The sequence below is a fragment of the Sminthopsis crassicaudata genome, chromosome 3 (genome assembly GCF_048593235.1).
Source record: "Sminthopsis crassicaudata isolate SCR6 chromosome 3, ASM4859323v1, whole genome shotgun sequence".
NCBI lineage: Eukaryota > Metazoa > Chordata > Mammalia > Dasyuromorphia > Dasyuridae > Sminthopsis > Sminthopsis crassicaudata.
The window spans coordinates 402,567,387-402,594,731 of record NC_133619.1 but is presented as its reverse complement, the minus strand read 5'-3'; the positions used below and the strand labels follow the sequence as shown (position 1 = coordinate 402,594,731).

Here is a 27,345-nt window from a genome sequence, read left to right as displayed (position 1 = left end):
TAGAGGAGGGCGGGGCAGATATGTCTTAATGTTGCTCTTAGTTTACGGGAGGAGCCTGGAGGAGGGCGGGGCTTTCTCGGAAGACCTAACTGATGCTTTCACTTTTCTGCAAAGCTAGCTGCTGGAAAGCACTGTGGAACTGGCCGGTAATTGACATTCCTTCTCCACAATTTGGGATTTTACGCTCTCCCCCAGGATTTGGTGCCCCAGGTAACGGTGCGTGAGTTTCCCTCCAGCCCTCTCCCCTACTGTCACCCCGACCCGAACCCCCCGAGTGAGTCTAGCAGTGCTCCCAGTCCAGGTTCTGGGGTTCAGATTTGTCTCTGCCCCTTTATGGAAATCCCAGAAGCAGGGCTCAGGGCAGTATGTTTCTTTCTCTTTCTGATGGCTCACTCCCTTCTGTATCCGTTCCCTTTACCCCCCATCTGCGCTAGGACTAAAGGGGTGCAGTCTCATTTCCCGCTCAGTGTCTTGCTGCTGCTGAACTCGGTGTTCCTGGAGGCTCCCCGGCCCGAGCCATTCACATGGGACCTGGCCCCGTCCTAGTCCCGAATGCGAGGTCTCCTGGACCCTGCGTTCACCCTTGTCTCTGGCTGTGGAGTCTCCCTTACAAACCGGCCCGTGTACTAACGCTGCTTCTGGCCAGCTGGGATCTCTTATGCAAAGTAGGGAGGGTGTGGCAGCTGCCTGGAAGTAAAAAGTCTCTGAATCTGGACTGCGTTTTTAAGGGTTTAGACTCTGGTATGGACTGTTCTTGGAAAAGGTTTATTTTCCCTCCACATCCTTTTCCATTGCTTGAGTGGAAGAGTTGAGTGTTGGAAAGAACTCCAGACCTGTCATCAAGATTCAGAAGATCTGAATCTGAATCCTCTTTCTGTCGTTATTTTTGTGTGACCCAGGAATCATTACTTTCCAACTCCGGACCCGGTTCCTCTCTTAAAATGAAAAGGGTGGATTTGTTATGGAGCGTTCCAGTTCCAACCTTCTGTCGTTAAGAAAACTTTGCCTTTTTTAGCCCAGGCCTTCCTCTTCTGATTCTGGGCTTAGAGCTGCCCTGGGGGCAGAGGGTTGTGGTTCCCACCAAATCTACTCACGTGGATGTTCTGCTTGGCCTCGCCCAGTTCTGATAACATTGTGCTGGACCCGACGTCCTTAGGATTATTTGCCTGATTCTTCCACATTCTTATGGAAACTTGACTAGGCTTCTTTAATGGAGCTGACTGGGAGTGTAATGTGGAGTAAATGTGGATTTCTTGGTCTGAGTTCTCAGAGTGAGCCTGGGTTTTAACAGCAAAAATTAGCTAACTCTTATTAAATACTGTGTACCAAGGCAACTAGGTGATATAGTGGATAGAGAGCTAAGCTTGGAATCTGGAAGACTTCTCAAATTCGAATTTATCCTCAGACATTTGCTAGCCATGTAATCCTAGGCAAGTCACATGACTTGAGGGAAATGGAAACAACTCCACTTTCTTTGCCAAGAAAACTCTCCCAAGGGTCAGGAAGAGTGGGACAGGAATCTGAATAACAATAAGAAATGCACCAAACATTATACTGACTGTTGAGTTTATAACAAAAAGCAAAAACAGTTCCTCTCTCTATAAACTCGTAATCTAGGGGGAAAGAAAACAGGCAACTAGCTAGAATTTATTAATTAAAGTATTATTAAATATTAAATTGCCATTGTTTGTAAAGTTCTTGAATTGTGAGGGTCTGTCTGCTCAATTATAATCCTTCTCTGGGAGGAGATCTGTAAAATCTTGGGAGCTCTGAATCTCCTCCAGCTCTTGTCCTTTCTCAAACCAGACTGGTCTCCTTTCAGCCTGCCTGGCATCAAAACTCTATCCCAGAGTCGATTCTCTCAGACCCAATGCTGCCCCTCTTTTATCCTCCCAGAGAACAGGCAGGTGAGAACTCAATGGGGAGTGGGGAAATACTTCCACCAATGAACTTGCTCCTCTTAGAATTCCTAAGGTGTAAACTCCCTTTAAAGGCCTGCACCAAAGGTCTGAGCCAGAGAACTGTCAAGTCAACCTGAGTTCTCACCTGGTAATCCTAACATTTGTCCATAATTCTTGAAGAGAATCATGACATCAGGGAGGTGATGTCATGAAATGCAAGTGAATTGGAATTGAGTGAAGGAGGGCTATTCAAGAACACCTGTTTCACTTTGCCTTCCAAAGCCATCTGGGTCCATTGGCAAGATATAGATCGGAACACTAGAGGTGGCCCTGGCTGAAATGGGAGACCTTTGCTTTTTTAAACTAAGGTCTTCAACAGGTCTCAGTTTGGTTGGTTGGGGATTTAAAGAATAGTTCAACTCAATCTTACCTAGAATAAATATCTCTAGAGCAGGACTGTATCTAGTGGCAACAGAAAAAAGGTGCTGGAAATATTATCTTCCAAGTATATTACAAACCACCCTAAAAGAAGACATAAATGGGGAGAGAGAGTCACGTCATAAATTTGAGTCAGACATTTCAGTTATATAAAAATCTGCTGGAATCTTTTCTGTCTCCCTCCCCTTCTCCAATCAAAACAGCTAATCCTTTTTAAACTTTAATGACAGTTTCATCCTGGGAAAATCAACAGGGGAAATTATATTTTTAATCAGATGCTCACTAATAAGGAAGAACTGCTTGTAAGTTTGGTGGGAACAGGAACTTTGACGGAGAAGTGATCATGCTAGCTTAGAATTTTTGATAGAGAAGTGGAAGGCCAGGCAGAGTTTGACACATGCTTTAGATTTTAAGAGTAGACTTCAAGTCTTAAAGAGACAGAAAAGGTTGAATTTTATAGGCCAGATTTCTACAAGTTTTCCAGAGCTGTAGGAAACCTCTTAAATCTGTTGGAAATTCATATTTATCTGTGAAATCCTAGAAAACTGGAACTATTTTTCTTTTTATACTTGTATCATGGTGTTTTATACTTCCTAAATACTTAAGAAATTTTTTTCTTATTCATTCAACTGATCATTATTGTTGACCTCAGTCTAAAACTGCTTTCAAAAATGATTCCCATCTGAAAAGAGAAAGAGGAATTAAAGTAAAGAAAAACCTCTATGAATGCTTGAAGAACTCTTCAACTTAGACTTTTAAGTAGTTCTAAAGAAAGTGAAACCAAGATCAGATAATGAAGGATGAATTCAAAAGCTTGCCTTTGTCCTATAAGAATAATATGCAAGTATGCTGAAACATGGATTAAGTTGAAAGGAAAGCAACCAAAAATAATAATAATAATAATAATAATCTGGAGCTTTCTTTAGGGTTTAGATCACAACTTGATAAGACTTAGAGAGAGTAGCTCAACAGTAGCAATAATTCCCTCCTTGGAAACACATACAGCCTCTACCTACAGACCCTTATGTTCACTTAATAGTTCCTCCCTGAATAAAGGAAGGAATGTTCACATGTCATTAATCATCATCTTTTCTTTTAATTTCTGTTTGGAGGCTAAAGTCACAACTTTTCTTCTAGCCTCTTTAGATCTCCTATGTGTAGTGGTTCATACAATTCTACCACTAATTAAGGTTCACTGTAGGTAAGAAAGTATGGGAGTCACTGGACCTGAGGCTAGAGGAACTTGCACACTGGGCTCTCAGATTGAATGGAGGCATTCCTATTACCTTTGATCCTGTTATTCCCCTTTCCTTTCATTTTTGCTTACCTTTAAATTTGTGGATTGTTTAAAAAGTTAAACTGACAGTGGTATTGAACAGCATTCAATAGCATCTATGGATTGATTTCTTTGGAATTTTACTTTTCTTTTTCTTTCTTTTTAAATAGAGTTTCATCATGATCCCTTGTGGTCTTCTCACCAACTCCAAACAGCCAGGTAAGTAAATCTACTATGAGTCAAACAAGGACAAAAGAAAGGAGAGAGGACTTCTGAAATCTATAGTCCTTTTGTGGAGTCTTTGGTGCAGAGAATTGAGGATTGATATTCATTTCCTTTCTCCAGTGCCACTTAAGAGCATCTCTGTGGATGTGTCTGTCCATGAGTTCGTGGCAGATGTTTCTGCGACCTTGGACTACAAGAATGAGGAAATAAAACCTGTAGAAGCAGTCTTTGTCTTTCCCATGGATGAAGACTCTGCTGTTTATAGCTTCCAGGCACAGGTGGATGAGAAGAAGATAGTGGCAGAAATACAAGAGAAGCAGCAGGTATTAGAGGCCAACAGGGCATCCCTCTTGCATTCATCATATTAATTCAGTATGTTTTATTGTAGTCTCCTCTGGAAATATTGAGTTGCTTTTGTCCTCATTTGAACTGCTGTTTTTCTCAGTGGTCTCTTCTGAAAAATGGAGGAGTTGAACAAGGAAGTCATCATTTTCTGACCCTAAGTCTCTGTATCTTCACTGAAGCTATTTGGAGAAAAGTCAACCTGAGTTGCTTCTACCTTCAACTTTATGATCTTTTTCTTTCTGACTGCCTTACCCCTTTTATTATTTCTCCTTTTGGCTTTCTCTCCAAAACTATTTTTTCCTCTTTTATTTGTTCCTAGGACTTCCTCATTCCTGTTTTTTCTCTTGCCCCTCAGGCCCAGGAGAATTATGAGAATGCCATCTCCCAAGGCCAGGAAGCCTTCCTTCTGGAGCAGGATAGTAGCTCTGGTGACATCTTTAGCTGCAGTATAGGAAATTTGCCTCCTGGTCAGAAGGCTGCTGTTACTTTGAGCTATGTTCAAGAACTATCCTTGGAGGCAGATGGGGCTGTTCGCTTTGTCTTGCCAGCTGTCTTGAATCCACGCTATCTCTTACAAGGTGAAGAATCCTAGCCTCCTCTGCTAGCAAGGGGCTGGGAGACTGGGGATGGAAGAACACTGGGGGCATCTGATTTTACCTGGATCCTGGTAAGGGATCACCTAGGTAAGAAAAGGGACCTTAGTTCCTCCTAGAATCACCACTGTACTATAGTATTTGATGACTCATTGCAGTGTCAGCTGAGGCAGACAGTATCACCTCTCACATTCCCCGGCTTCCTGGCAAGGAGCTGCCCTACACATTTAGTGTGAGTGTCAATGTTGCTTTCCCCATGGCATTGAGAAAGTCCAGTCCAACTGTCCTCTCAGTCCTCTGCGGTACCTGGAAGATGACAAGACAATTGCCCAGGTAACTGGATAGGGAACACCGTTGCATTGGTGCCTCTGCCCACTTCCAAATCTGAATCCTTCCCTTTTGTTTCTAGTTACTGTACAATGTCTTGAACTTTACCCATAAGATAGATATATTTTTCTCTCTCCCTTCCTGTTAGGTATAAATCTTTTGTTTTATACTAACTCCACCTCAGAGTATCATTCACCAATGGGAAGGTAACTCTCTAGCCCCTTGCTCCTATCTGGGAACCCAGAAAAAACTCCTGGAATTTCCTTCTTTTCTCATGATTGCTCTTCTCTGGCCCATCCTCATTCAGGTTATAACCACACATGGCAGCATGTAACAATGTGGAGGTCATGAAATTTTGATTTATTGTGAATATATGTTTTTTTTGTTATACCTATTGTATATACCTATATCCTATATAGCTATATATCCAGTGTCATATAAAATTTCTCAGGTGAAAAAAGGTTGCTAAAAGGTTGCTAGTAGAAAAAAATTTAAAAAAAAAAGCCTGGTTTATGTTATTTGATTGTTATGCCAAAATTATTAGTTTGGTACTAGAGATGTTCTTATTTCCACTTTACATGTGGACAGACTAAGGTTTGGATTGAATAGCCTCTGCATGGCCACAGAACGAATTAAGTGACAGAGATAGTAAAGAAACCAGTTCTTTACTTACATGTGAGTTCACTGTTCTTTTTGTTGGGTTCCAGTGAAAGGTCTTATTCACAGAAAAATCAGATTAAGCAGTGTTCCCTGAATGAACCACCTACCTCACAGATGTTGAGATATTTTTTTAAGTGCTTAGTTCAGTATTTGACACACTATATAGTAGGTGTTTCATAAATACTTATTATATTCTCTCTGCCACAGCCCCATGTCTCAACTGAAATTATATTTCCAACTCTGCTGGTAACCAGCCATAGTGCCTCACATTATATACTCCCAGTAACATGGAATGAATACTGAGATAGCCTGCTGTACACTAGGATGGCTGTTCTAGTTTGGACTAGAGATTTTCAGCCAAGCAACCTGCAGTGGCTTTAGCAGAGTCTAACTTCTTGTCTCCCTCTGCAGCTCTTTGTCTTCACAGATGGAGAAGTATGTGATACATGGCAGGTCATTGCTGAAGTTCAACGAAACAATCAGAATCACAGGTTTGATTTTTGGGATTTAGCCTCTGACAAATACTTATCATTTCTGTGGACCTCAGTTTCTTCTATAAAATGAAGGATTGGGGCCAAAAAGCCTCTGAGGTTTTTTTCTTGTTTCTCATCTATGATTCTGTGATGATGAACTATATAGATATATGGATACTTAAAGAAGGACTCTGACGCCTAATGAGAACTGCACCCCCTAAAACATCCTTTAATTCTCCACTAAGTAGGAGTCAGGAACTTTTCCCCAAGACTTCCCTTGGCCACCTGCTGTCTTCTCATTACAGATGTTTCTCTTTTGGAATTGGAGAAGGGGCTTCCACCAGCCTTATTAAAGGCATTGCTCGGGCAGCTGGAGGTACTGCAGAATTCATCACAGGCAAGGACAGAATGCAGCCCAAGGTACCATGGTTATCTTACTTTTTTTACAAAAGCATTTATTTCACACTGAGGCACCACAATAGCTATCAGAGCAGGGATATGTCTTTGTCTCCATGTTCTGGGCTCTAGCTCTTTTTGTGTGTTTAAGTGCTTGGGAAATGTGCCTTGGGTGGGTGAAATGGAACTTTTCCCTTTCTGGGCCTTGGGACTTTATAGGTGTAGATCTGTAGATCTGAGAGCTGTGGAGTGTAGAGCAGGGGTGACTTCACTTTGTGTGTTGAAAGGGATCAAAGATATTCCCTGGAAAAATCTCTGGTCATGACAGATGGATGCTTAAGGGAAATAAACATGAAGGGATTGAAATGGGTAAAGACTGGTATAAAGACCTCAGAGACCAGGACCTTTCCTTGCTTTCCTGGAGATTCTGCCTCTGCCACTTAGATTTACCATTGTTTTCAATTGTAAAAATCTCACTATCCCAGTTTCCCTTGAAATGACAAAAAAGAACTGTGGAAAACAAAGAAAAAACTATGACACGTTCAGGAGTTTGGAAGATTGAAGCCTGGTTTCTCACCTGACTAAGGAGGAGGAAATATCTTTTCAAGCCTTAATTATTTTCTCCCTTCAAGACCCATCCCTTCTTCTAAACTGTGCTTTTCTAGAAGTCCCTTCCATTTCCAGCTCTGCAGCTTTCACTCTGTTCCCTCAGGCCCTCCGGTCTCTAAAGCGGGCCCTGCAGCCAGTGGTCCAGGATGTCTGCCTGACCTGGACTCTCCCCCCTGGACTGGAGACTACGTTAATCTCTCCAGCTCCTGCTGTCATCTTCCAGGGTCAGAGGTTAATTGTTTATGCCCAGTTGAAAGTGACAAATGCAGTAAGTCTCCAGTTCTACTTTTGGATTCCATGGGTGTAGCAGCCAATGTTCAAACACAGTTGTAGACTCTTTTATTTATTTATTTATTTTTTGTCAGTGGGTGGGCTTTTGGTTTATCTTGAGATCAGCATGTATAAAGGATGAACAAATGTTTTAATTTCCTTTCTGTTGTTGGGATTCTGGATCTTAATTTTTTTTTTTTTTTTTTTTTTTTGCCTGAACATTACTCCATTCTGATTTGGCATGGTACATGGGAAAGAGTAATGGCTATGAGCCTGGGTTCAAATCTCATTTCAGATGATTATGACATGATCTCGAACTAAATCTCCTTTGGGCTTCTTAGATCATTGCAAGTTCTAGAACTAATATCTTATGCTAGTGTTTTAGACCTAGACACTTTCTTTAATGGACTGTCTACTACCTGACCTCCCTACTTAATACTATTTTAGTCCAAAGAGGCAGCAGGTGAGGTATGTCTTCAATACAAGATCCAAAGTGCCATTCTCCCTGAATCCCAAAGCAGATGACAAGTAAGAATCCTTGGTGATTTCTGCCTCTTTTTTTAAATCTACCTATTCTTCTTCTTTTTAAAAAAAATTTCAATAGTATTTTATTTTTCTAATTACATGTAAAGATAGCTTTCAACATTCATTTTTGTGTGGCATTGAGTTGCAATTTTTTTTCTTTTTCTTTTCCTTCATTTCCCCTTCCCTTAGACAACAAGCAATCTGTCATAGGTTATATATGTATAATCATTCTAAACATATTTCCATAACAGTCATGTTGTAAAAGAAAAATTAGGACAAAAGGGGAAAACCAAGAGAAAAAACAAACAAAAAAAAAGGTGAACATAGTATGCCTCAGTCTGCTTTTATTCTTCATAGTTCTCTTTTATATACAGATAGCATTTCCTATCCCAAGTTCCAATTTTCTTAGAGCATTATGTTGCTGAGAAGAACTAAGTCTATCATAGTTGATCGTTACACAATCTTTCTCTAGTACAGAGTGTTCCTGGTTCTGGTTCGTACAAGTCTTTCAAAGCATTTCTGATCTGCCTATTCCTGAGACTTCTTTTCCTCAGAATCTCTTTAATTTCTCATTAATTTCCCTCTCATTGACACATCCTTATTTTCCTCTTATTCCCTATCTGAATTGGGAAGCCTTGGATTTGAGGGTTAGGACTGTCTTCCCAGGTCCCCAGGGGTAGCACAGAAGATTGTCTTTTTCCAGACTTACCATTCACCATTTGGCTGCCAAGTCCATGATCCAGACCTTTGATGGAAACTTAGAAGATGCTGCAAAAGACAAGAAAAAAGTAGTGGATATCAGTCTTCAGTCAGGAGTTGTCTCCTCTCACACTGCCTATATTGCTATCAATAAGGAGCTCAATCAGCCCATTCAAGGGCCCCTGATTCGGAGGGACATTCCACTGAGTGCTCCTTATAGTGGAGGTTCACTCTTCCAATGTGCATCTGGGCTAGGTAAGGTGAATGTGAACTCCTAGTCTCACAGTTTTATAAGACAGAGCTTAGATCCTATGTGGAAATCCTGGGTGAAATTTGGATAGCTTTTCTGCTACCATATGAGAGGGGGAAGGGAAATCATCTCTTGGGTAGAAGAGGGATAGAAAATCATAGAGAAGAAAGAAATAAAGAGGGGGAGAAGGAATAAATATTAAAGAAACAGAAATACTATAGGTTAAGAAAGACATGCTTACTAAAATTATAGCCATTTTATTCCTGAATCACTTAAAGTTATATAGATGGGTGCCAAAAATAGGTATTAGCTACCAAGAAAATCTTGGAAATACACTGAACAGCTAGTATGGGGACTACTTTTCACACCTAGTGACTGAGACTCCTGAGAAAGAGTCTTATTGCTAAAGAGAGAGTATGTCAGGGACCATACATAGTTTTGAAGAATAGTTATCCTTCTTCTGGATTTCCTGCCTGACCCAAGAATACTGAAGCTGTTCTGATCTTAACTCCTGTTCTTCTGGTTTCAGGAATTATGGCATCTCCTTGTGCTTTACCTTTATGTCGTACATCTTCCTTACAATTCTGTTCTAGTGGAATTGGGTTTGATGATTGGGAACATGACAGTCTCTGTGAAGTTGACTCTTCCACAGTTATGGCTTCCACAGGTAAGATTCCATTTTACTTCTTTGCTTTTGAATTTTGGTCTATTCTACCTATAGGAGTTTCTAGATGGCTGCTCTCTTTTCAAAAACAGAAAACTACCATGATTGTAGAATCAGAGGGGCTTTCTTTTAAAATGGCTTCACCCCAAAGTAGGTCATATTTCATGGTTACAGAGGAGTCCATCACTAGAGGAAAGAGGGACTCGGGACTCTACTTTGAGTCATTATACCTTTGAGCGTCTTTGAAGCTTTACCTCTGAAAAGTATTAGGTAAGTGGAAGGAGTTGATTTGTTTGCAAATTGTTCCTGTGGACCTTTCTTGTCTGCCTTGTTTTTTTTTTAGTTACTTATGTAATTTATTCACAAAGATATACTCTTCCTGATAGCTAAGCATCATTTCTTTGTTTTCTCTTCTCTGCTCCAGTCTTCACCAAAAATTTGACTCCCAGTAAAAGGAGAATAATCTTGTTTATGAATCCTTTAAAGCCCATCCTTTTCTTTCTTTCTTTCTTTTCTTTTTTCTTTTTTTTTTTTGCTTTTAATAATAATAATGTATATATATTTTAATTACATGTGTAGATGGTTTTCAACATTATATTAAGATTTTGACTTCTAAATTTTTCTCCTTGTCTCCCTTCAGTCCCTGCTCCTTAAGACAAGAAACAATTCTATACAGACTATACATGTCTAATCATGTTAAACATCTTTCTATCTTAGTCATGTTGTGAAAGTAGAATCAGAATGAAAAGAAAAATAAGAAAGAAAAAACTTTTAAAAAGTGATAATATTGTGCTTCAATCTGTATTCAGACCCCATAATTGTTTTTCTAGATACGGATGGCATTTTTTATCACAAATCTTTTGGAATTTTCTTAAATTACTCTATGGCTGAGAAGAGCTAATGTTATAGTTGATCATCACATAATGTTGCTTTCTACTTCTTTTACTTAGTATCATTTCATATAAAGTTATATATTATATTAATTTATATTAACATAATAATATTCCATTACATCCATTTGACCACAGCATTTTCAGCTATTTTCCAAGTGATGAGCATCCCCAGTTTTTTTTGTTTGTTTGTTTGTTTTGTTTTGTTTTTAATTAAAGCTTGTTATTTTTCAAAACATATGCATGGACAATTCTTAAACATTAATCCTTGCAAAACCTTGTGTTCCAATTCCCCCCCTCTTCCCCTATGTCTTCCCCTACATGACAAGTAGTCCAATATATGTTAAACATAATAGAAATATTATGTTAAATCTAATATGTGCATATACATTTATACAATTATTGTGTTGCAAAAGAAAAACCAAATCAGACCAGTTTAAAAAAAAAAAAAAAGAAGCAAAATAAAATGCAAGAAACAACAACAAACAGAAAGTGTGAAAGTACTATGTTGAGAACGACACTTACTTCCCACAGTCCTCTCTCTGGTGCAGATGGCTCTCTTCATCCCTGAACAATTTTAACAGGGCAGCCAGGTGGCACAGTAGATAGAGCACCAGCCCTGAAGTCAGGAGAATTTCTTAACTGTGTGACCCTGGGCAAGTCACTTAACCCCAATTGCCTCAAGAAAAACAAACAAAAAAAGGAAAACAATTTTAATTGGTTTGAATTATCTTATTCTTGAAGAGAGCCACATCCATCAGAATTGATCATCTTATAATCTTTTTGTTGCCATGTATAATGATCTGGTTCGGTTCTGCTCATTTTACTTAGCATCAGTTCATGTAACTCTCTCCAGGCCTCTCTAAAATCATCCTCCTGATCATTTCTTATAGAACAATAATAATCTATAACATTCATATACCATAACTTATTCATCCATTCTCCAACTGATGGGCATCCATTCAGTTTTCAGTTTTTTTACCACTACAAAGAGGGCTGGCACAAACATTTTTTTCACATGTAGGCCCCTTTGTCTCCTTTAAGATTTCTTTGGGATATAAGCCCAGTATAAACACTGTTGAATCAAAGGGTATGCACAATTTGATAACTTTTTAAGTATAGTTCCAAATTGCTCTCCAGAGTGGTTGGCTACATTGACAGTTCCACCAACAATATATTAATGTCCCATTTTCCCCACATCCCCTCCAGCATTCATCATTATCTTTTCCTGTCATCTTAGCGAATCTGAGAGATGTATAGTGGTATCTCAGAGTTGTCTTAATTTGTATTTTCTGATCAATAATTATTTAGAACACCTTTTCATATAACTAGAAATAGTTTCAATTTCTTCATCTGAAAATTGTCAGTTGATATTCTTTGACCATTTGTCAACTGGAGAATGGCTTGAATTCTTGTAAATTTGAGTTAATTCTCTATATATTTTAGAAATGGGGCCTTTATCAGAACCTTTGAATGTAAACATGTTTTCCCAGTTTATTGCTTCCCTTCCAATCTTATCTGCATTAGTTTTTTTGGTACAAAAACTTTTAAACTTAATATAATCAACATTTTCTGTTTTGTGATCAACAATGATATCTAGTTCCTCTTTGATCATAAATTCCTCCTCCACAAATCTGAGAGGTAAACTACTTTATGTTCTTCTAATTTATTTATAATGTCATTCTTAATGTCTAGATCATGAACCTATTTCAATCTTATCTTGCTATAAAGTGTTAGGTGTGTGTCAGTGCCTAGTTTCTGCCATCCTAGTTTTCAATTTTCCCAGCAATTTTTGTCAAATAGTGAATTCTTATCCCAAAAGTTGGGGTCTTTGGGTTTGTCAAACACAAGATTATTATAGTATTAACTGCTTTGTCCTGTGAACCTAAACCTATTCCACTGATCAACTGTTCCGTTTCTTAGCCAGGACTAAATGGTTTTGATGATTACTGCTTTATAATATAGTTTTAAATCTGATATAGGTTGGCCATCTTCATTTGCAGGTTTTTTTCTTTAATTCCCTTGAAATTCTTGACCTTTTGTTCTTCCAGATGAATTCTGTTGTTATTTTTTTCTAGGTCAGTAAAATAGTTTTTTGAGAGTTTGGTATTACATTAAATAAATAGATTAGTTGATGTATTATTATTATTATTTTTTTAATTTTTATTTTATTTTATAATTATAACTTTTTTTTTTGACAGTACATATGCATGGGTAATTTTTTACAACATTATTCCTTGCACTTACTTCTATTCAGATTTTTTCCCTTCCTCCCCCAACCCCCTCCCCCAGATGGCAAGCAGTCTTATATATGTTAAATATATTACAGTATATTCTAGATACAATATATGTGTGTAGAACCGAATTTTTTGTTGCACAGGAAGAATTGGATTCAGAAGGTAAAAATAGCAGTTTACACTCATTTTCCAGTGTTCCTTTTCTGGATGTAGCTGATTCTGTCCATCATTAATCAGTTGGAATTGGATTAGCTCTTCTCTATGTTGAAGATATCCACTTCCATCAGCATACATCCTCGTACAGTATCATTGTTGAAGTATATAATGATCTTCTGGTTCTGCTTGTTTCACTCAGCATCAGTTGATGTAAGTCTCTCCAATCCTCTCTGTATTTCTCCTGTTGGTCATTTCTTATAGAACAATAATATTCCATAACATTCATATACCATAATTTACCCAACCATTCTCCAATTGATGGACATCCATTTATCTTCCAGCTTCTAGCCACTATGAAAAGGGCTGCCACAAACATTTTGGCACATACAGGTCCCTTTCCCTTCTTTAGTATTTCCTTGGGATATAAGCCCAGTAGTAGTATGGCTGGGTCAAAAGGTATGCACATTTTGATAACTTTTTCGGCATAATTCCAGATTGCTCTCCAGAATGGTTGGATTCTTTCACAACTCCACCAACAATGCATCAGTGTCCCAGTTTTCCCACAGCCCCTCCAACATTCATCGTTATTTGTTCCTGTCATCTTAGCCAATCTGACAGGTGTGTAATGATACCTCAAAGTTGTCTTAATTTGCATTTTTCTGATCAATAGTGATTTGGAACACTCTTTCATATGAGTGGAAATAGTTTTAATTTCATCATCTGAAAATTGTCTGTTCATATCCTTTGACCATTTATCAATTGGAGAATGGCTTGATTTCTTATAAATTAAAGTCAATTCTCTATATATTTTGGAGATGAGGCCTTTATCAGAACCTTTAACTGCAAAAATGTTTTCCCAATTTGTTACTTCCTTTCTAATCTTGTTTGCATTAGTTTTGTTTGTGCAGAAACTTTTTAATTTGGTGTAATCAAAATTTTCTATTTTGTGATCAATAATGGTCTCTAGTTCTCCCTTGGACACAAACTCCTTCCTCCTCCACAAGTCTGAGAGGTAAACCATCCCATGTTCCTCCAATTTATTTATGATTTCGTTCTTTATGCCTAAATCTTGGACCCATTTTGATCTAATCTTAGTATGTGGTGTTAAATGTGGGTCCATGCCTAGTTTCTGCCATACTAATTTCCAGTTTTCCCAGCAGTTTTTGTCAAATAATGAATTCTTATCCCAAAATTTGGGATCTTTGGGTTTGTCAAAGATTAGATTGTTATTTTTATTCACTATCTTGCCCTGTGAACCTAACCTATGCCACTGATCAACTAGTCTATTTCTTAGCCAATACCAAATGGTTTTGGTGACTGTTGCTTTATAATATAGCTTTAAATCAGGTACACTTAGACCACCTTCCTCTGACTTTTTTTTCATTAGTTCCCTTGCAATTCTCGACCTTTTATTCTTCCATATGAATTTTGTTGTTATTTTTTCTAGGTCATTAAAATAGTTTCTTGGGAGTCTGATTGGTATAGCACTAAATAAATAGATTAGTTTGGGGAGTATTGTCATCTTTATTATATTCTCTCGGCCTATCCAAGAACACTGAATGTCTTTCCAATTATTTAAATCTGACTTTATTTTTGTGGCAAGTGTTTTGCAATTTTGCTCATATAATTCCTGACTCTCCTTTGGTAGATATATTCCCAAATATTTTATACTATCGACTGTTATTTTGAATAGAATTTCCCTTTGTATCTCTTGCTGTTGGATTTTATTAGTGATATATAAAGATGCTGATGATTTGTGTGGAATTATTTTATATCCTGCAACTTTGCTTAAGTTGTGGATTTTTTTTTTTTTAATTTTCATTTTATTTATTTATTTTTATTATAGCTTTCTATTGACAAATCATATGCATGGGTAATTTTTCAACATTGACACTTGCAAAAACTTCTGTTCCAACTTTTCCCCTCCTTCCTTCCATCCCCTCCCCTACATGGCAGGTAGTCCCATATATGCTAAATACAATATTTGTATTCACATTTATACAATTGTCTTGCTACACAAGAAAAATTGGATTTAGAAAGAAGGTTAAAATAACCTGGGAAGAAAAACAAAAATATAAGCAAACAATAACAAAGTGTAAATGCTATGTTGTGGTCCACACTCATTTCCCAGTGTTATTTCAGTGGGTGTAGCTGGTTCTGTTCATTACTAATCAATTGGAACTGATTTGGATCCTCTCACTGTTGAAGAGAGCTATGACCATCAGGATTGATCATCATATAGTATTGTTGTTGAAGTGTATAATGATCTCCTAGTTCTGCTCATTTCACTTATCATCAATTCATGTAAGTCTCTCCAAGCCTCTCTGTATTCATCCTGGTGGTCATTTCTTATAGAACTATAATATTCCATAACATTCACATACCACTTCTTTTTTCTTAATATTCATCCATTTCATTGAGATCTTCAGATTTATTAGGATACAATTGGGCAAAATAACTCCATCTAATTGTTTTAATTTCTTTTACATTCACATTTTCCCCTTTCATTTTTGATACTGGTGATTTTTTTTGTTTGTTTCTTTTTTTTTTAATTAAAATAACCTATGGTTTATATACTTCATTATTTTCTTCATATTGTATCTGTTCTTCTAATTGTATCTGTTAATTCAGTAGCGTTCTTACTTTCAATTTTATTAATTTCACAACTTTCAGGATTTCCAATTTGGAGTTTGAGGATTTTGAATTTATTCTAGTTTTTTTTTTAAATATTCATGCCCAATTCATTGATGTGTTCTATAAAATTTCTCCTAAGTATGTATCCCATTTTAGTATGTTATCTCATTGTTGCTCCTTTAATTAAATTATTGTTTGTTTCTATGATTTATGTTTTGAACCACTTATCCTTTAGAGTTAATTACTTAGTTGCCAATTATTTTTTAATCTTTTTCCACTGTCCTTTATTGAATGTAATTTTATTGCATTGGTGTCTGAAAAACATGTATTTTCTATTTATTTTTTTCTGTATTTGTTTTTATGTTCTCATATATGGTCATTTTTTTTTGTGTGTGTGTAAGCAGCATGTACTGCTGTGTAAAAGGTATAATCCTTTCTATTCTGTTTTCTCCAGAGAGCTATCACATCTAACTTTTTCAGAATTCTGTTCACCGCCTTTACTTTTTTTCTGTTTATTTTGTGGTTAGATTAATCTAGTTCTGAGAGAAAGAAATTGAGATTCCCCCACTACTATAAGTTTGCTGTCTATTTCTTCTTATAACCTGTTCAAGTTCTTTTTCAAAAATTTAGATGCTTTACTATTTGGTGCATACATGTTTAGTATTGATATTACTTCATTGTCAAAGCTTTATGAACTGTGGGTTGTGACTGAATGGGGTCATTTAACTGAATGGGTAAGTCACAAAATTATGATTTATTATAAGAAATTTTTTTTATTTGTGTGCCTATTTTGGATGCCTGGGGTTGTTTAAAAATTATCTGGGTGAAAAAGGATTGTGAGTGGAAAAAAGTTTAAGAAGCCCTGATCTATGGTATCTTTCTGTACTCTGGTTTCCTCCTTATCTCTGATTAAAAAATTAGATCCTTTTCTATTTAAATTAGGTTTATTTTTGCTTTTGTTTTGTTTGAGATTATGATTACTATACCTATTTTTTTTATTTCCACTGAAGTATAATAGATTTTGCTCCACCCTCTTACTTTTCCTTTGTATGTCTCTGTTTCAAATGTGTTTTATGTAAACAACATGTTGTAAAAAAAAATCTTTTTCTAATTAGTATTTTATTTTTCCTATCCATATAAAAACAATTTTTCACATTCAGTTTTTGATTTTTTTTATTATAGTAAGTTTATTTTTAATACCCATTGCTTTATGAATCATGTTGGGAGTGAAAAATCAGAGCAAAAGGGAAAAAACCATGGGAGAGATTTAAAAAAAAAAAAGTAAAAGAAGTGTGTTGATTCGCAATCAGTATCCTTAGTTTTTCATATTCATTTTAAAAACTTTCAGTTCCAGATTCTCCACTTTCATCTTTTCTTTACAATGCAAGCAATTCAGTATTTCAATATACATTATACATACGTAGTCAAGCAAAATGTTTTCTATAATAGTCATGTTGTGAAGAAAAACATAAACATCCCTTCACAACCTCTGAAGAAAAAAATAAAGAAAATAAAAAAGTATTACATTAATTACATGTAATTACATTAAATTACATCCAGACACTATACGTTTTTTCTCAGGGTAGGTATAGCATTTTTTCATCATAACTCCTTTGGAGTTGTCTTGGATGCAAGGGTATTGTTGAGAATAATTATGACATTCACAGCTGATCATCTTACAGTATTGTTGTTACTTTGTATACAGTACATTTCACTTTGTATCAGCTCATGGAAGTCTCTACAGATTTTTTTTGAGACCATGCTGCTCATTTCTTATAGCACAATAAGATTTCATCATCAACATTGTCCACACTTCATTCAGATATTCTCCAACTGATGGGCATACCATACCCTCTATTTCTAACTTTTTTGCCCCATTATACATGTAATTCCTTTTCCTTTCTGTTTTTCAGCACTTTTGGGATATAGACCTAGTAGTGATTCTAGGTCAAAGGGTATGCATGACTTTTTAGCATAGTTCCAAATTGCTCTACAAAATGATTGAAATAATTCATAATTCTACCGCTCATGTATTAATGTCTTGTTTTTCTCACATCCCTTCCAATATTTGACATTTTCCTTTTCTATTCTAGCAGTCAATCTAATAGATATGTAGTAGTACTTCAGAATTGTTTTAATTTCACTTCTAAAATTAATCGTGTGTTAAAGAATTTTTTAAAATAAGGCAATAGATGGCTATGATTATTGTCTCTGAAACTTCTTATTTTTATAAATTTGATTCAGTTCTCTGTTTGAGAAATGAGATCTTTATCAGAGAAACTTATATAAATTGTTTTTCACAATTATTTTTCTAACTATATTTACCATTTCTTCTCTTTCCTTTCATTTTGTCCCTCCTCAAAAGTTTTGCTTCTGACTACCATTTCCCTCAATTTGCTCTCCATTTTTTCAACCCCTCTTTTTTTCTCTTCCGTAGGGAAGGTAGATCTCTATACCCAATTGTAGCGCGCTGTCGTCTCCAGAAGCTGCTGGATCGCTCTCTGGGAAGAGATCTGCTGTGTCTACTCAAATCTTTCAGACAGATTCTTCTTCTTGTAGTGAACCGTTGTCTCCAGGCAGTTGCTGTTAACTCTTGTCCAGAGAAGTGACTTCCCTTCCTGCAGAGAGCCGACTTCCCTTCCTGCAGAGAGCTGCGTCAAGCTAGAAGTAGTGCAGAGTATTCTCCTCTTCCTGGAGTGCTGTCTTCTTTTATCCTCCCAGAGAATGGGCGTGGGATAATGCAAGGGCTTCTGGGAAGAACCACTTCAGCCAATGAGCTTGCTCCTTCTATCAAGTCAACCTGAGTTCTCACCTTGTAATTGTCCAGACAACCTGAATTCTCACCTTGTCACTATCCAGACAACCTGAGTTCTCACCTAATAATCCTAACATCTACCCCTTTCTTTTGATTTAGAACATAGGACAGTCATGACCTTGAAACATAAATCCATCAATATGGGAAGTATTACACATAATTACATAAATTACATAAGCACATAGTAACATAGTAACATAACACATGCTAGAAGTATATGACAAATAACATAATCAAATAATCATAAATTGAAAATTTATAAATGTCCATAAGTCCATTGTCCATTAGTCTCATCTTGTGTGAGGAAGTCCAATGATTCCTGATGGTTTTAAAGTTCTTTAACAGTCTTTTTATTAGCCATGCTCTTTCAGTGTAAGATGTTTCTTAGATCTTCTCCTTTATTTTGAGGTCTTTCTCTTTTTCTGTCTCTTTCTGATGGACAAGGCGAATATGACTCGTTGGCACCCATCTGATTCCTTCTCCTGCTGAAGAAATACAAGCAAACCCTCTCCCCCAGGCAGTTAACTTATCTGGTCCCTTCCATTCACCACTTTCTGGATCTCTCCACATCATCTGGCGATTATCTAAAGACAGTGGAGATGCTCGCACTGGACACTGCCCTTCTGGTGGGTTATAAAACCTGTCTGCCGGAGCCAGTGCATCTTGGTCAAAAATTAGAAAATTAATGGTATAGAGAACTAAATTTAGAAGTTCTCTAGGGTTACCTGTGGCTCCCCCTTTCTTTTGTTTTTGGAGGAGTGTCTTAATATCTCTGTTTCTTCTCTCTACTATTGCCTGCCCTTGAGGATTAAAGGGTATGCCCGTGGTATGTAAAATCTTATACTGTGCACAAAAGTGTGTAAAATGTTTGGACGTATATGCAGGTCCATTGTCTGTTTTTATTGCTTGTGGCACACCCATAATTGCAAATGCTTGTATAAGGAATTCAGTGACCACTCGGGCTGTCTCTTTTGCTGCTGGCATTGCAAATGTGAATCCTGAAAAGGTGTCTACCACGACATGAATAAAAGATAGACGACCAAAAGATTTATAGTGGGTCACATCCATTTGCCAGATTTCATTGGGTCTCAAACCACAAGGATTCTTCCCTGGAGGGAGTGTAGGAGCATGGAAAGGAAGACAAGCTGTACAGCTTTTTACTATGCTCCTAGCTTCCTCTCTTGTGATTCCAAATTGTAAACGTAAAGCTCGAGCAGCCTGTTCGAGAACCCTGTTCGGGCGCCAAATTGCTATGGTCCAGTCTAGCTCCTCTTGTCAGAATAAGCAAAAGTCCTTGCCCCACGTTGGGCGCCAATTGTAGCGCGCTGTCGTCTCCAGAAGCTGCTGGATCGCTCTCTGGGAAGAGATCTGCTGTGTCTACTCAAATCTTTCAGACAGATTCTTCTTCTTGTAGTGAACCGTTGTCTCCAGGCAGTTGCTGTTAACTCTTGTCCAGAGAAGTGACTTCCCTTCCTGCAGAGAGCCGACTTCCCTTCCTGCAGAGAGCTGCATCAAGCTAGAAGTAGTGCAGAGTATTCTCCTCTTCCTGGAGTGCTGTCCTCTTTTATCCTCCCAGAGAATGGGCGTGGGATAATGCAAGGGCTTCTGGGAAGAACCATTTCAGCCAATGAGCTTGCTCCTTCTATCAAGTCAACCTGAATTCTCACCTTGTAATTGTCCAGACAACCTGAATTCTCACCTTGTCACTATCCAGACAACCTGAGTTCTCACCTAATAATCCTAACACCCAATTTCTATACCAAGTTAGTGTGTATCTTATTTCCTCTTTGAGCCAATTCTGAGCTTCACTCACCTCTGTCCTTTTCCTCTCCAATGTAAAAGGTTTTTCTTGCCTGCTTTATGTATGCTAATTTGCCCCACTCTAGCTCTTTCTTTCCTTTTCCCCCAGTACATTCCTCTCTCACCTATTAATTTGAATTTTTTAGTTATTTTGATTTCACATTCACCTAACACCTGTAACCTTTGTCTATATATTCTTTTAAATGCTCTAGTAATGAGAAAGTTTATATGAGTTTTAAGTATTATTTTCCCATGTATAAATATAAACAGTTTAGCTTTATTAAATCCCTTATTTGCCTTTCCTAATTCCACTTTTCTGTTTCTCTTGAGTATTGTAGAGAAACAAATTTAAAAAATTTTTGGTCTATTAATTAGGAAGTCTTGAAAGTCCTCTATAACATTTAATATCCATTTTTCTCCTTGAAGGTTTATACTCATTTTTGTTGGGTAGATGGTTCTTGATTGTAATCCTAACTGTTTTGCTTTCCAGAATAGCATATTCCAAGCCTTTGTGCAGAAGCTGCTAAAATCTGTTTAATTCTTACTGTGTCACCACAATATTTTAATTATCTCTTTTTGTCTACTTGTAGTATTTTCTCTTTGTTCTAGGACATTTGGAATTTGGCTATGACATTCTATAATATTCTTCTCTAAAATGTAATATTCTCTTTCTATTTATTTATTTATTTATTTAATAATATTATCCCTTGTATTCATTTTTCCAAATTATTCCCTCCCTCCCTCCACTCCCTCCCCCTGATGACAGGTAATCCCATATATTTTACATGTGTTATAATATAACCCAGATACAATATATGTGTGTAAATACCATAAAATGTAATATTCTCTTGTTGGGGTTTACTTGGGGTCTCTGGAGGCAGCCTTTGTTTCAGTTCAGTAATCACCACACGGGTTAAAGTCTAAATTCTTTATTGTCTCTTTCTAAATTCTTGTCTTCTTTCCTGGGGCCCGGTTAGCTTTTGTAGAGGCCTATCTCTCCCCTTGGTTCTGAGAGCTTAAGCTCCTGCTGCTAGTCCTTTGCCTTCTCTGCTTCTGAATCACCCCTACTTCCAAGAATTTGTGCTTCAGTCTGCAGCCACCACAAAGGTGGAAGATGGAATGAATCTGTTAGCCTCTGAGAGCTTCTAGTGCACTTATCCTTTCTGGCCCTGAGAGCTTCTTGCTTATATGACCCACACTGAGTATACACCAATCATTATATCACTAGGAAACGATTATTTGTTGTAGGATTAAATTAATGTTAGATTTAATCATTGTCTCCTCAATTCCACTTAGTACCTTGTTTCAAGTTCTGGTCCATAACATCTCCTTGTAGGATCAGATCAATAATACTGAACCATGCTAAATTAGATAACTATTGTCTCTATCAATTCCACTGACTTATTATTTTTAATGATTTTTAATACTATTTTAAAATTATATGTCAAGGCATTCTTTTGTATTCATTTTAATAAGATTTAATACCTTGTAAGAATGCTTTGTTTTAACTTCAGAGTTCTGTCCATAACAACATTCCTTGGTGTTTTCATTTTGGGATCATTTTCAGATAGTGATTGGTGGATTCTTTCCAATTCTATTTTATCCTGTCTAATAATTTCTTGAAATATGATGTCCAGGGAAATGAATAGATGTCCATCAATTGGAGAATGGTTAAGTAAATTATGGTATATGAATGTTATGGAATATTATTGATCTGTAAGAAATGACCAACAGGAGGAATACAGAGAGGCTTGGAGAGACTTACATCAACTGATGCTGAGTGAAACGAGCAGAACTAGGAGATCATTATACACTTCAACAATGATACTGTAGGATGATGTATTCTGATGGAAATGGATATCTTCAACATAGAGAAGAGCTAATCCAATTCCAATTGATCAATGATGGACAGAATCAGCTTCATCTAGAAAAGGAACACTGAGAAATGAGTGTAAACTGTGAGCATATTTTTGTTTGTTTTTTTGTTTTTCTTCCCAGATTATTTTTACCTTCCAAATACAATTCTTCCCTTGCAACAACAACAACAAAATTCGGTTCTGCACATATATATTGTACCTACGATATACTATAAGATATTTAATATGTATGGGAATGCCTGCCATCTAGGGGAGGGGGTGGAGGGAAGGAGGGGAAAAATTTGGAACAGAAGGGAGTACAAGGGATAATGTTGTAAAAAAAATTACGTATGTATATGTACTGTCAAAAAAAAGTTATAATTATAAAAATTAATTAAAAAATTAAAAAAAAAGATATGATGTCCAGGGGATTTTTAAAATCATAACTTTCTGGTAATCCTGTAATTCTTAAATTATCTCTCTCAGATTAATTTTTTTTTCCAATGAGAAATTTCACATTTTAAATTTTTATTCTTTTAACTATGTTTTCTCATATCTTGATATTTCATGGAGTCATTAGCTTTCACATGCCCAGTTCTTATTTGTAAGCACTTATTTTCTTAAGTCAACTTTTGTACCACTTTTTTTCCATTTGGTCAATTCAAATTTTTGTTTTGTTTTGTTTTGTTTTTTGAAAGGAGCTATTTTCTTTGCAGAATTTTTATATATAATTTTCCATTTTTAAAATTTATTTTACCAAGATGTTGATTCTTCTTTTTAATCATTCTTTTGCATTATTTATTTCTTTTCCCAATTTTGCTTCTTTATCTCTAATTTGCATTTAAGAATCCATTTTAAATCTTATTAAAATAAATACTAAAAAATGTCAACACATAATTTAAAACTAGTATTAAAATAATCATTAGGCAAAAAAATCCATTTTGAGTTCTTCCATTGATTCATTTTTAGCTTGATACTAGTTTATATTTTTATTTCCCTTCCCCAACTCCCATTTTATGTATTTATTTAAAACTTCAATGCAAAAGTAGTTTAAAAATTAGAAAAAGAAAGAACTTAACCTCTTTAAAGAAATAATTATGTGCCTAGAAGAACTTCAGGGGATGAATTCAAAATATGAGACAATAAATTTCCACTTCAAGGAAGCATAACTGTCTTTTTGTTGTTGCTGTTGTTGTTGTTGTTACTTCCTTGTAGGTTTTCTTTTGTTCTCTGCTGTGTAGTGTCTATTTTATTGTTTTTTCCCCTTTTCTCCAACCCTCTCCCCCAGACTGCAGTTAAACATGGATGTATTCTGTATATATATATACACAAACCCAAACATAAATACATACATACACACATATCCTCAGACACTTATTATACATATGTATACATTCATACATTTAAAACAATATTAACTTGACTCACAGATAATACAGATTTTCTCTCGATTGAATTGTTTGTTTGACTTTGAGATCAATAATTAATACTCCTACTTCCCCCCCTAATAAATATTATTCCTGATCATTATTGCTATTATGTTCGTGAGTATTTCTTATTTCTTATCCCTGCAAATTCTTCTATTCTACTTCAGTTAGTTTTCATTTTTCTTTGATGTTTCATATGTAATTATTATTTTTTAATTTTTAAAAATTTTTATTATAGCTTTTTAATTGACAAAAAAGATGCATGGGTAATTTTTCAACATTGTCCCTTGCACTCATTTCTGTTCCAACTTTTCCCTTCCCTCCCTCCACCCCCTACCCTAGATGGCAGACAGTCTCATACATGTTAAACATGGTGAAGTATATCTTAAATACAATATATTTGTACAGTTCTCTTGTTGCACAAGAAAAATCGGATTCAGAAAGGTAAAAATAACCCGGGAAGAAAAACAAAAATGCAAATAGTCCACATTCATTTCCCAGTATGCCTTCTCTAGGTGATCAATTGGAGCTAAATTGGATCTTCTCATTGTCAAAGATATCGACGCCCATCTGAATACATCCTCATACAGTATTGTTGTTGAAGTGTATAATGATCTCCTGGTTCTGCTCATTTCACTCAGAATCAGTTATAAGTCTCTCTGGGCCTTTCTGAAATCATCCTGCTGGTCATTTCTTACAGAAAAATAATATTCCATAACATTCATATACCACAATTTATCCAATCATTCTCCAATTGATGGGCATCTACTCAGTTTCCAGTTTCTAGCCACTACAAAAAGACTGCCACAAATATTTTGACACATATAGGTCCCTTTCCCTTCTTTAATGTCTGTTTGGGATATAAGCCCAGTAGTAATACTGCTGGATCAAAGGATATGCAGTTTGATAACTTTTTGAATATAGTTCCAAATTGCTCTCCATAATGGTTGGATCCACCTACAATGCGTCAGTGTCCCAGTTTTCCCCGTATTCCCTCTAACATGTCATTATATTTTTCTGTAATCTTAGCCAATGTGACAGATGTGTAGTGGTATCTCAGACTTGTCTTAATTTGTATTTCTCTGATCAATAGTGATTTGGAATATCCTTTCATATGTAATTGTTTTGATACAGTTGTTCTCATCTAAATTTATACTTAATTCTCTCTCTTAGCATAGTAACTATATAGTCAGGTTCTTCTTTTGCTCAAATTTTCTACCCATTTCATGGCCTGATAAAGTGGGCAATCATGTCAGCAAATTAAAGGTGTAAGGACTAAACTGTGAGTAGGCAGAAAAAATTAGGTAAAACAAAGAGCAGGAATAGGCAAGTCACTTTATTTTTGTTACTAAAATATTTGGAGGACAAAACATGTTTCTATAGAGTATTGGACTCTGTTCCTGCACTCTCTTGTTGCTTTGTTTCTGGGTCCTTGCTACTGGCTTTTACTAGATCTCAGGACCAAACTGCTTGTCTTGCACTGGATGGAGATGTCTTCCTGCTGGCTTGTTCTTTGGGCAGGGTCTTACTGCTAGCTTGGGGATCATTGACACTGGTCAGCAGTGGGGATATGAGCCTGCATTGGGCTCAGGGACTTCCTATCTTTCTGCTCTGGTACTCTTAGTTTGCACTGCTGTGGGGTCTACCTGGTAGATTGCTCTGGGATTCAGCAGGGCCTCCGAGGAATTGTTGAGGACTGTGGCTGTCTGAGGCCCCTTGGGTATGAAACCTAAAGGCTCTCAGACTGGGGTTAATGTAAGGAGATATCTCCATTTCCACCTACTAATGTATCCTCCTTTGTGTCTACTAGTCCTTACAGAATGACATTTCACTCAGCTGCCTTTGGGGTGTGATTGATGCTGAAGTTTACAATTTATTTCCCCAAAGGCATCCCCTACAGAGTCTCCACTTCTGCAGCTGATTTCCTTGCAAAAGGCAGATGGCTCCTGGGAACTGGATGAAGCTCTGGCCTCAGTCCTGGATGTGAGTGTTGAGAGTGCACTGGCTGTTTTGCCTGACCAGGTAAGAACCTAGAGAGGAGAGGGCAGAGGATAGTGGTTTGTACCAGAGGAAAGAACAAGGGAGAGCCATCTGCCTTTGGGTAGAGTGATGGTGTCATTATCCCTTAGTGTGGCCTGTGACTGAGAGGTTGATGGAAATGCTTTTTAGGCCTTAAAGCACACTTAATAGTTCCTCATGTATGGATGCTCTGTAAACATTGAAAAAAGCAGTAAGGGCAGGAAAATGGAAGGAAAAGTAGTGATTCTATCTGGAATTCTTATTTCTGTGGTCCTGAGTGGATTAGGAGCCACCCAAAGGTTTGTCTTCCCACTTCTGGGGTACCCTTACACTGTGGCCTGTGTTCTGTGTGTTCTCTAGAGTAAAGATGTTCCAACCTAGGCCACCATCTTGGCTGTGCTGTGGATGCATAGCTTCAGTTGGAACCAGAGAGAAGAATGGGAACTCCTGGAAAGGAAAGCTATGGCATGGATCTGGGCTCGCTCTGGTAAGGAATCTGCCTGGAGAACCTTTTTCCTCATATATCACAAGACTTACTGTTCCCTCATATATTACCTCATGTTCCCTTCTGTGGTTGGAGATGGAGGGATTGATTGCCTGATTCCTTTCTGTCCCACCTTTTGATCTTTTAACACAGAGGAAAGACTCACAAGTAGTGAGGGACATAGAGGGGATACAAGAAGGTTGGAAATGCCTATGGGAAAGGGTGGTAAGATATCAAAACACAGTAGTCTTGGCTCTCTTCTCCTTCCTTTTGCCAGACTGCTAGCATCAATCCTATATTAGTCCCATCAATGCTACAAGGGTGAGCCTGAGACTGATCTAACCAGCTCCTCTGGTTTCAAGTATATTGTACCTTAGAAGTATTTCTAGGGCCAGGAAAAATGAAAGGGGAATTTAAGGAATGTGAAACAAGGAAGAGCATGACTCTTGGAGATAATACAGCAGTGTCTAATACAGTGCCTTCTATTAAGCATAAAAATACTTATTGAATGTATAATACAGCCCTCCTGTTATACATAAATGCTTAATGAATGTGTAATATAGTGTCTCCTGTTATGCATAATAAATAGAAGTAGAAATAGTTGGGGCAGGGCAGAATGGGAATATTGCTAACTAGATTAGATAAGAGCACTAGCACTAGAATCAGTAGGATCAGAAGTTAAATTTGGCCTAAGATGCTTACTAGGTAAGTCACTTAACTGTTTACCTATTTAAAATGAGCTAGAGAAAGGAATGGCAAATTATTCGACTGTCTTTATGATTTCAACGGGCTTTTGTTGACAGTCACACATTACTGAAACTATTGAATTATAATTTTAAATAGTATTGAATAATAGATTAATATTGACTTACTAGAAGGAAAAGAAAGAATGAATTAAATGAAGGGATATGAAAGGGAATAGGAGATACACTTGTGGAATTAATCTACTTTCCTGTTTTTCCTAATTTCTTATCCAACTTCTTGTGTTTATAGATTCTTCCCTGGCTGAATACAGCCAATACTCTTCTGAAATCATCTGTGGATCCTGCTGTCTTTGGTCTAAGAAAGCAGAAATGAAAATGTTTGTCTTTGGCTGCTGATCCTTGTCCTCTATGCTGCTTAAATCTTTCACTGTATGTGCTTTTCTTCCCTGTTCTGACCCATTCCCCATAGATCAGATTCTATTTGGTTCAATTCAAGTATTTATTAAAGGCCCTGTTGTCAGTTGGGCATGTGCTAGGAGCTAATGCTGTGAAGTCACAAATTATAACCTTCTCATTCAAGCAGCGTGCATTCTACTGAGGAAAGCAGCAGGTATACAAATTAGTACATTCAAAAGTATATTTGAAATAAATAAAATTTTTTTTAATTTTTAA

The 27,345-nt window shown here is 36.8% G+C and overlaps 1 protein-coding gene across 1 annotated transcript; it reads left to right on the top strand.

Moving 5' to 3' along the window:
* The first annotated feature begins 45 nt into the window (after positions 1 to 45).
* LOC141562707 (von Willebrand factor A domain-containing protein 5A-like) lies at positions 46 to 27,345 on the top strand. Its single transcript, XM_074302735.1, is given in 18 exon segments — positions 46 to 146; positions 3,786 to 3,834; positions 3,961 to 4,163; positions 4,541 to 4,763; positions 4,937 to 5,020; positions 5,023 to 5,111; positions 6,177 to 6,256; positions 6,544 to 6,658; positions 7,347 to 7,511; positions 7,961 to 8,004; positions 8,006 to 8,041; positions 8,742 to 8,992; positions 9,517 to 9,654; positions 12,181 to 12,182; positions 25,354 to 25,488; positions 25,846 to 25,972; positions 26,963 to 26,981; positions 26,983 to 27,345. Coding segments are annotated over 18 exon segments (1,878 nt in total). The 5' UTR covers positions 46 to 92; the 3' UTR covers positions 27,047 to 27,345.